The sequence below is a fragment of the Gossypium arboreum genome, chromosome 3 (assembly GCF_025698485.1).
Source record: "Gossypium arboreum isolate Shixiya-1 chromosome 3, ASM2569848v2, whole genome shotgun sequence".
NCBI lineage: Eukaryota > Viridiplantae > Streptophyta > Magnoliopsida > Malvales > Malvaceae > Gossypium > Gossypium arboreum.
Window position 1 is genome coordinate 49,870,595 of NC_069072.1, and position 10,636 is coordinate 49,881,230.

General features: G+C 31.7%; 1 protein-coding gene across 1 annotated transcript; it reads left to right on the forward strand.

Moving 5' to 3' along the window:
• Positions 1-528: 528 nt before the first annotated feature.
• LOC128290561 (uncharacterized) lies at positions 529-4,265 on the forward strand. Its single transcript, XM_053026264.1, has 7 exons — positions 529-685; positions 2,313-2,557; positions 2,650-2,868; positions 3,027-3,062; positions 3,220-3,327; positions 3,428-3,914; positions 4,207-4,265. The coding sequence occupies exons 1-7, from the start codon at positions 529-531 to the stop codon at positions 4,263-4,265; spliced, it is 1,311 nt and encodes a 436-aa protein (XP_052882224.1).
• The last annotated feature ends 6,371 nt before the right edge of the window (positions 4,266-10,636 follow it).

A 10,636-nucleotide genomic window follows, 5' to 3' on the forward strand; every position in this document is an offset into this window, starting at 1 on the left:
TACAAAAGCTCGTAATATATTATTTTTTTAGGTTTGATGTGTTATTTGTTAATTTTAATTTATTTATAAAAATCAATTTTTTAGGTTATTATTTTGAAAATTGAATAGAATATAAATTTATGCAAATATTCAAATATTTGCTTCCCCTTTGTCGTTTTGCTGGATATTTGCTTATGCTGTTTTTTTTTGGGGCTTGATTTGGTCTTTTTGTTTATTTTGCTTATTTTTTGGTTTATTGGGTTTGTTTTGGCCCAGCTTTTAATAAAATCCAGTGATTATTTTGAAAAATACATAAAAGCCAATGGAATGGACATATTTACAGTCGGTCAAACCCTAAAAGCTAAAATAAAAGGTAAGTAAATAAAGAAGCAAACTTTGCTCCAATTTTACAGTCAGTTTCAAGTTTCCCGCAACAAGGTTGAAAATTCATATTTTTCCCGGTTTTTCCTCCTCCTCAAAACCCATGACTTTTTCGGTGCTGTACTAGGTGCTTCATCGTTAACCATTACTACTTTGTTTTCTAGGAAAATGATTGGGAGAACGCGAACATTAAAAGGTGTACGATTCTCTTCGAGGGGTTCTTCAACAGGTTCGAACACCTTGGGAAGTGCTGCTACAGATAGTCAAAGCACAGGAGATGAAACTCCAACTCAATCAGCAGAAGAAGTACCTGCAACTCCGGCTGGTACCTCCATTTCCTTCCCACTTATTAGTTTTTAGCGAAAATTGCAATAGAAAATTGTATACTCTCCAATCAAAGAAGCTGAAAAATCTATGAAAATACTCAAGAAAGATTTAATGAAACTTACGCTTTCTCCTCTTGTCCAAGCCATTTAGGAAAGAAAAAACTTCAACTTCTAAATGAAATAGGACTCCCAAACTTTTCTACTAGCTGGAAAGATAATTACTGCCTTGATGAAGCTCTAGACCAATAAACCCGGAAACCTATTTTTGATTTGTAACCTTATTGCCCACTTTATCACCAAAGTCATGTCTCCATCTTTCCATCACTTTCATCTCAGTTGTGAATTTCAGATCGTAAGCTCTTTTGATCTTCTTCTCGAATTTAATATTTTTTTTTCTTTCGTGATTGTAAACTTGTCGCGAGAGCTGATACTGGAAGGAGGAATTTTAGATTATATAGCTTCATGCCCGCTTAGTTGTGTTTTTTTTCTTGACAATGCTCATAAGATGTTTGAGAAAATGCTTCTAAGGAATATTCAGCCTATTTTGGGGATTTTTTCACTGTAGAATAATGTTGGTTAAAGGGTATCGATGGGGGCTATATCTCAACATATTGGACCCTGGATTTTAGGTAACTGGTTTTAAATAGGCTGCTCCTAAGTCAAAATCAAATGCAAATATTTGGTTGGAATCTAAAATTCATCATGTAATTGGAAATATGCAGTTTATGCCAAATTATTATCGAGTATTGTTATGCATAATTGTTATACGTGGATTTAGTCTAATAGATGGAATTTGTTCAAGTTATTTTGGTTTTTTGTTCGTTTCTGCATTGTAGTGGTTTAATTCTACTTTGCAGGTGTTTAAGCATGTTTTGCATTTCTTTGCAATGAAAAAATATAATGCAAATATTGTAATGGAAAGATTTATTAGTTTTTAACTCCGGCTGGACTATTTCTTTGCTTTGTTAAATATGATGGGTTTTTATTTCATCTCAGTTGGAATAGGGCTGGTTTTGATTGTCTGCTGTTTGACTGTTTAACAATTGATTGACTTGAGAGAAATAAAATAGATTTTATGTCAAATAGTTGATAACTTGAGAAGTTTGTTTTAAAAAAATAAAAGATTTTATCTCAAATAGTTGATAAATTGAGAGAAATCAAAACAGAGTATGCTTTAAACATTTCTCAAATATAAAAAAAAAATTGCATTAAACATAGAGTTGGGTGAGTTTTCTCTGTCCTCTTTAAAGTGGTAACCGATTGAGCTTGTAGAAGTTTAATTACAGATTTTCCAATTTTTTTATATGGCATCCTCAAAGGTTACCTTTTATTGCCTTTTTAGTTTTTTATCAAACGGCCAGCATAGAGTTCGCATTATAAAAGTTAACTCTTTTATTAAATCAAACAATAAATCTTAAAATTAAAATTTAACTCAATTTTTATTAATTAGAGTTCACTTTTATTTAGCTATGAAAATTTTTGTTATTTGAACAAATGAAAGAATTTTTGTTATTGTTTAAAAAATTCAGTTTTCGATTAAAAATTTCAGCAAGATTTCAAAATTAAGTTGCCTTAAAAAGAATCTTGTTATTTCAACTATTGAAATATAATTGTTACTTTTGACAGAGGTTACTAAAGGTACTAAGAGAAAGCGAGGGCCTACAAACATGAAAGATATATGGAATCTTCAACCTAGAATTCGTATAGTAGTAGATGCCAACCAATACGGCCAGCCTATTGGGAAGGAAGCGTCCAAATTGGCTGAATTTCTCGGTACAATTGCAAGGACTGGTTCTATCTGTCCTTTGAATACAAAACATTGGAAACATCTTTCTAAATATGTGTTGGAAAACATATTGAGAATCGTTCATGTATGTAGTACATAATAGTTTTCTAATTTAATGTATTGCAATAATTATTCATTGTTTGAAATTGTATGTAATGAGTACTTGTTACATTATAGGAAAAGTTTGATCTCCAAGGTAAGGTGGAGGACTCTGACATCCTCTCACATGTTGGAAAACTCTGGAAGGAGTTTAAATCGACTTTGAAAACTAGATACTACAAAGAGATGGTCCAAGAAGGTCGACCGATTGAAGAAATATATGAAAACAATCCTCCTGGTGTGCATGATGATCAATGGAAGTGGCTAGTGGAGCGATGGGGAACACCGCAAGCTGCGGTATGCACTTTTATTAGACTAAATGTCTCATTTTTCCTGCTTCCACTTACGGTATGATCAAAGTAGGGGGTGCATAAATGCATGATTTTTGAATGAGGCATAATAAACTTAGCTTTCCTATTACTCTCATATTTTTTTCTTATTAATTAAAACAATAGGCACAATCAGAAAAGGCGAAAGAATCCCGAACAAAGGTGCGTTACATTTACACCTGCTTTGTAATATAGGATATCGACCCTCAATGCACAATTTGTAAGTATTACCTACATATTAATCAATACGTAACTTATATTAATTATTCTGCACTCATTGGTGAATATTGTTAACAACTATTGTTTTGTTCTATAATAGGCTGAGAAGGAAGGCCGTGAACCCTCGCGTTTGGAGCAGTTTAGATTTCAACATTTGCGGAAAGATGGAAGTGACAAATTGAGCAGTGAGGCAGCAGAACAAGTTTATGTAAGAAACAAATGGGTATTATTTATTTATTTATATTTATTTTGACATCTATTTTACTTTTTTTTTCAAAATAGATTTTTCTAATTGAAGAGAACTGTAGGATGAAGCATGCAAAATGGTTAAAGACTCTATGCCAACACCTGAGAGTTCTTTCGCGCCTCAAGATAATATTGTATTAGAAAATGAGATCTATACACAAGTGTTCGGCCCTGACAAGAATGGAAAAATGTTGGGATATGGACGTAGGATGACCAAATCCAGGTTGTTTGGCTATGGGTCAGTCACCCGAGGAAGCCAATCTACATCGGCTATCAGTACATTGATTGAAGAGATGAGTGCTAAACATGTCGAGCAAATACAGACAATTCAAGCCGAACAAGCAGTTCGAGAGAAAACTCTACTCGAGGAAGCAGAATCTCGATTTCGTACGGAGGCCGCGGAGCGAGAAACTCGTTTGATAGCTGAAGCAAAAGAAAGATTTATGAAATTAACTAAAATTCGAGAGGCAAAGTTCATGGAAATGATGAATGCTCGTGAGAAAAAGTATAAGGCTCTCATAAATGAGTGTATGGCAAAGGGAATGTCAAGTAAGTACAAGATTTTTCATAGTAAGCATAGTAAGGTGACTATTTTATAACTAGATTGTCAATAGGTTTGTTAATGGTTTAATAGACATTGATTGTTGTAACCGAATGCTACATTTTTATTTGATTTCTTCATTGCTTGCTCAACTAATAATTAGTGGATATACTGATGAAAATTCTTTATTTAACTTCAATTTATGGTTTTTTGGTTAATATTAAAATATTCTTCCCATGTGTTCACGTTGTTTCTCATCTAACTTGTATAAATAGAAAATGTACATTGCTATTTTTGCAGTTGAATTTCAGAGTAGCGGACTTGATGATAAAGCCTTCAGTTCAGATGATGATGAATAAGGCTTACTGCATATTATGTATTATATATTTATGTTATAGTGGTTGATGAATGCAGTTGTCCCATAATTTTTTGGTGTCATGGGAAACTGCTTCTATTAGGATTTTGTATAATTTTTGGATATCATGGGAATCAAGTTGACGACAACATGTTGACTGCTTCTATTAGGATTTTGTATAATTTTTTGATGTCATGTGAAATAGGTTGACAACATGTTCGCAACTTGTTGACTACTTCTATTAGGATTTTGTATATAAATTACTAACTGTATTATTCAATGATAATTTTGTATTTATATGATCATTTTATGTTAATTAATTGTACAATTAATATTGTCTCAAACTTTTCTAAACCCAATACATACAAATTTTCTCATATTAGGCTCTTAAAAATAGGGGAAAATGTCGTAAAAAAACATTGGACATGAGACAAATATTTATCCTGACCTTTTTAAGTTTGCCTTAGACGGGTTTATCCTAACTTTTTTAAGGTTGCCTTAGACGAGTTTATCCCAACTTTTTTTAAGTTGCCTTAGAAAAGGTCTATCTCAACTTTTTTAAGGTTGTTGTAAATGGGTCTATCCCAACATTTTTAACGTTGTCTTAGATAGGTCAATCCCAACCTTTTCTAAAAGTTGCTTTAGACAAGATCTATTCCAACCTTTTGGAGGTTACCTTAGACGAATCTATCCCAACCTTTTTAAGGTTGCTTTAGACAAGTCTATCGTAACCATTTTTTAAGGTTGCCTTAAACAAGTCTATCCCAACCCTTTTTTAAGGTTGTCTTAAACAAGATCTATCCCAACCTTTTTTAAATGTTGCCTTAGACAAGGTCTATCCCAACATTTTTAAAAGGTTGCCTTAGATAAGGTCTATCCCAACCTTTTTTAAAGGTTGCCCTAGACAAGGTCTACACCAACCTATTTAAGGTTGCTTTAGACGATTCTATCCCAATCTTTTTTAAAGGTTGCCTTAGATAAGGTTTATCGCAACTTTTTTTAAATGTTGCCTTAGATATGGTCTATCCCAACTTTTTTTAAAGGTTATCTTAGGCTGGTCTATCCCAACCTTTTTAAGGTTGCCTTAGACAGGTCTATCACAACCTTTTTCAAAGGTTGGCCTTGACTAGGTCTATCGCAACCTTTTTTAAAGGTCGGCATTGACTAAGCCTTTCGCAACCCTTCAATAAAGGTCGGCTTATGTTGACTTATGGCAACGCTTTTTCAAAAGCGTCGCCGAGCCTACGCCAACTGTACTATAGACAACCTTTTTGGAAGCGTCGGGAGAAGCGTCGCGAAGCCTATGCCAGCCTTTTTTGCGTCGTCTTAGGTTAAAAAAAGTGTCGCGGTAGGGTTGTTTTGTTGTAGTGACTCATATATTTGAGTATTGCTTTCAACATTATCGGAATTAGCTCGGTTGGGAAAGCATCTCTATCTTTAAGTAAAACAAATCTCATCAGAGTCAGAAGATATCAGATTATCACAGGTTATATAATGGCATGTATTTCTAGACTTCACATATGCTATGTCCGGCCCGAGAACCAACTAAATCGTAGCTCTAATACCAATAAATGTAACACCCCCTACCCGTATCCGTCATCGGAACAGGGTATAAGGCATTATCGGAGCTTATTGAATCATTATTAATTAGGGGAAAAAGTAAAACAAAGTAAACATGTAATATTTAATAAATTCGTATAATATGGTAATTAACTTACCGCTTCTCTATATTCAACATAATTATGCAAAGCATAATTATTCGAATTGATCATGAGCCCTAATACTTATTCTTATCACATTGTTAGTCATATAATTCATATAAATATCCAGAAACATGTACGGGCTCAACTTTCATTAAATTTCTCATATGCATATACTTTTACACATCATTTATTCACATAACTTATAACAATCATATCTATGTATTTTAAATACGCTTTCATAACAAATTGTCTTGATTTCAAACTATCTCACATTGGAGCTTTACTCATCAAATCATTTGAAATACTATCTTTATACAAATAGTACACTTGAGTTGCACAATTCTATAATTATAACACATTTATAAAATATATTCCATATTCATATATCATAGTCTCATGTCTCCATATATCAAATTGATGCGGTCGTTGAAAGCACCAAAAATATTCTATCCCTATAAAATACTGAAAATAAAAAATAATAGTATAAGGGAAGTAGGGTCAAATCCTCAGGGACCGAATTTGCACAATTGCTTGTTCCTCAGAATCCTGGTCAGAATCGTGCCTAAGAAAACCTGTGTACCTCGAAAAGAAAAAAAACAGAATTAAAAGTTTTGATCTAAAAAAATAAAATAAAAACAGAATTAAAAGTTTTGATTGGGATTTCGAAAATTAAAAATAATAGAAAAAAATAAAGTTGAGGAAAAGGTGTTCTTATAGAGAGATTCTAGCCTCCGGTTGTCTCGATCTGCCTTGGGTTCAATCCTCGGCTTTTAGGTGATCCTTCTCAAATAGAATAAGCCAATTATAGTGGAAGAGGACGCCTACGACCACCAGCTCCAAGAATTTAGACTTACAATTTAGCGGAATCTAACTCTAGCCAACAATCGCTTCTGTGGGATTATCTTATGCTAGATCATCACTTCTCAATGGCGAATCCCACGTCATTTTGTCTCTTGGGCTCGCCAACCTTTGACACAGTAAGCTAACGAATCGACTGTGCAACCTTCCCAAAACATACAAAGCGGTTGCCTTTCCACACGTTGAAAAGATCACCTTTGAAGGGACATGGACGGAAGCGTCAGCCCCGTAATACGAAGAAGCGATGAATATTCATCGAGGAGGTTAAGTACGGATCCTAAGCCTCATAAACCCTTTTTGGGGTATTTTGACAACCTTCGGCTAGATAGATTTAATGGCTCATGATTTTTAGGGAAAAACAAATACAAATAATGGAAAGGGAATTTTTTTATTGCAATATGAAAAGAACAAAAAGAATAAATTTATGAGGGAGAAAGTGTCACAGCAAAAGATCGACGAAATTTGTGTCACTTCATCCCCTATTTATAGTACTAAGAAACCTAGCCTATTCCTAATTAAATTCTAGAAGATAAATACAAATAAATAAATATAATTAAAGGTAAATAAAAATAAATCCTAAAATTAAATCTAAATAATAATCCTTAATAATTATCCTAATATAATTAAACATTAAATAGAGTCTTGTGCTATAAAATCTCATCTTTTGCACTTTTGCCCGCATGTCTTCCATACTTGCATTTTTGACACCACCTTTTCCCCTATGTTGCATGTTGGCCCATTGTATCTTCAAATTTGCAGTTTTTACTCTTAAATTTCCTTTTTCCTCCAATTTAGTCCCTAAAAAAATAAAAGACCATAAATAGCTCAAATTAGTAGGGTCATACTCAAAATAAACATGCAATTAGCACATAAAAATATGTCGTTCTAGAGTATTATCACAAATATATATCCATCATTTTCTTGTGTTTTAGATAAATACATATAACCATACATAAGCATGTCATTCACTATTTCTTCTTGTCTATCACAATTTCAAATGACAGATTCATGTGAATGAGCTCAATAATAACAATGAAAATACTTACCACATTCTGTCACATGTGTTCCACTAATAACATTTTTTTTTATATTTGGCTTGACATTTACTAAGTAATATTGGATATTCATTTAGTAGGCAATATCAAATATTCAAATTATTCTTTAACATATATAACATTTAATTCAAACATTAATTTATAACATTTTTCATTTTAACAAACTTTAACATTTACCAAATATAATCGAGCATGTGATCAATTTATGCATAAGTCACTCACATATTTTCCTCCTCCTCTCCATTCCATATCCTTAATGTATATAACACGCTTATAAGTAACATTATCTATAATTTCACTATTTACTTATATTTATAGTCCAAAGTTGTCCATCTGTGTCATAGTCACTAAATTATTTTTAACTTGAGCTATGGAGCTTCAAATTAAAATCCTCTAATTTTTCCTAAAACTAGACTTACATATCTTCTTACCATAAAATTTTAAGAATTTTTGGTTCAGCCAATAAGTACAGTTTATTCTTTAAAGTCATCTCTATTCTGCTGTCTGACAGTTTTGACTCTTCTTCACTAAAAAATAATTATCTTCTCGTACGGGATTCGAATAATGTTTCTGTTTTGTTTTTCTCAAAAATAGACTCATTCAAAATTCTAAAAATATAAATTTAAGCCCCTAATTATTTTTTTCAATTTTTGATGATTTTCCAAAGTCAGAACAAGGGAATCCGAAATCATTCTGACCTTGTCTCACAAAATTTATTATATCTCCTAATTGACAATTCCATTGCTTACATCGTTTCTTCTATAAGAAACTAGAATCAATAAGATTTAATTTCATATTTTATTCATCCTCTCATTAGATTTCTACAATTTTTGGTGATTTTTCAAAGTTAGACTACTGCTGCTGTCCAAAACAGTTTTAATGCAAAATGTTGATTTCTATTTTACCCCAAATTTCACAGTTCATACAATTCAATCCTTGCTCAATTAACTCCTCAACTGAGCTAATTTTTCTCAATTAATACTTTAGTATATCATTTTAAACTACTTCATAACCCCTAAAAATTAGAACTTTAGCACTAGACCTTAATTACAAACTCTTTCATAATTAGGTCCTAAAATAAATTTCCATCAATTTTACTTGATAAAATCATCATATATCAAAATTAAAGCTTAAATTCTATATTTATTAATGATATGCTTCCAGCACTCATCCTTAGCAACTTTAAAAATTAGCCATGGAATCAAAAACTAATGACATAGTAAGTTGGACCTAATTGTAAAAGTCCAAAATCTTAGAAATTTCAAAGAGAAAGTAAGAATTAAACTTACATGAAGCTAGAATATGAAAATTAGATTGAGCCCTCTTCCATGGCTATTTTTCAGCTGATGAAAATGAAGAGAAAATGAAGAGAATTCTAGATATTCCAATTTGGTCCCACTTTTATTTAGCTAATTTAGACAATTTTCTAATTTTGTCCTTATTTCACTCATTTCCTGATTTTTCTCAGCTATTGCCGCCCAAAATATCTTCTTTGGGCTTATTTATACTTTAGGTCCTTCCTCATTTGACAATTGAGTTATTTAATTCTTCTAGCAACTTTTACACCTTTTTCAATTTAGTCTTTTTATTTAATTAATCACCCAAATGTCAAAATTTTCTAACGAAATTTTAATCCTACCTTATCAACACTTCGTAAATATGTATAAAAAATATTTATGGCTCAGTTTATAATACTGAGATCTCGATACTTTTTTTTCTCAATTTCTTGAGCAAATAAATCTTTATAAAACACAATTTATTATTTCAAAAATCTTTTAAAAGATACATTTGGCTCATAAATATTAAATAATATAATCTACGAGTTCATTTGTCGGATTTGGTGGTCTCGAACCACTATTTTCGACATCGCTGAAATTTGGGCTATTACAAATTTACTTCATAAAAACTCTCAGTTTTGACTCTTTTATAAATTAGTCCTACTTTCAAAATTAAAGGTATTTAAAACTCAATTTCAGAAATTGACTTAATTTCCCAATAGCCATTGTCAAAAGCATTATTGATTACCAACCTTACGAAATTTCAAACACATATACGCTAAAATTCCTAAGATACTCTCGAAACTTCTAGGCCCAATTTTGGGGTGTTACATGTTGAATGTAGAAATATTAAATATGTTTTCTCATAGATTCCTTTAAGGTAAAGTAATCATGATTTTAACAGAATTAGAATTGGATTGTGAAAATTATTTAATTGGAAATGTTAATTTATTTAAATTAATTTAAGATGTTTATTTTGAGAAATAGTAAAACAAATATCGAGTCAAGTTGAATTATAAAGTACTGGGTTAAAAGTCTAGGAAGTACTCATAATTAGACTAGATATGGGAGAGGCCCAAAAGCCTTCATGTTTAAAGAGAGGGACGACAAATCCTTGTTTGTTTAACTAGGGTTGCCGCCCTACCTAATCCTAGTTAGAGTAGGAGTTCGTTTTTCAATTGAAATAAACTTATACAATTCAACAAGGATTTCACCTCTTCTCATAAATTGATGGCACCTGTAAGGCTAAATACAAAACTTAAAGATATTTTTATTCTGTTTGAAAATAGTGAGAGTTTATTCTTTAAGTATTAATTCTATTTTCAGAATAACAATTCTGTTGATTTCTATTGAGAGAAATTTTGCTTTCACATTGAAAGTAAAGAAAACTATTTCTAGTTTTATGTTTGATTCGAATCATTCAAGCCAATACTTGAGGAAATTCGTGATACGAAAATAGCGGAAAATGTCTTTCAGTTAAAA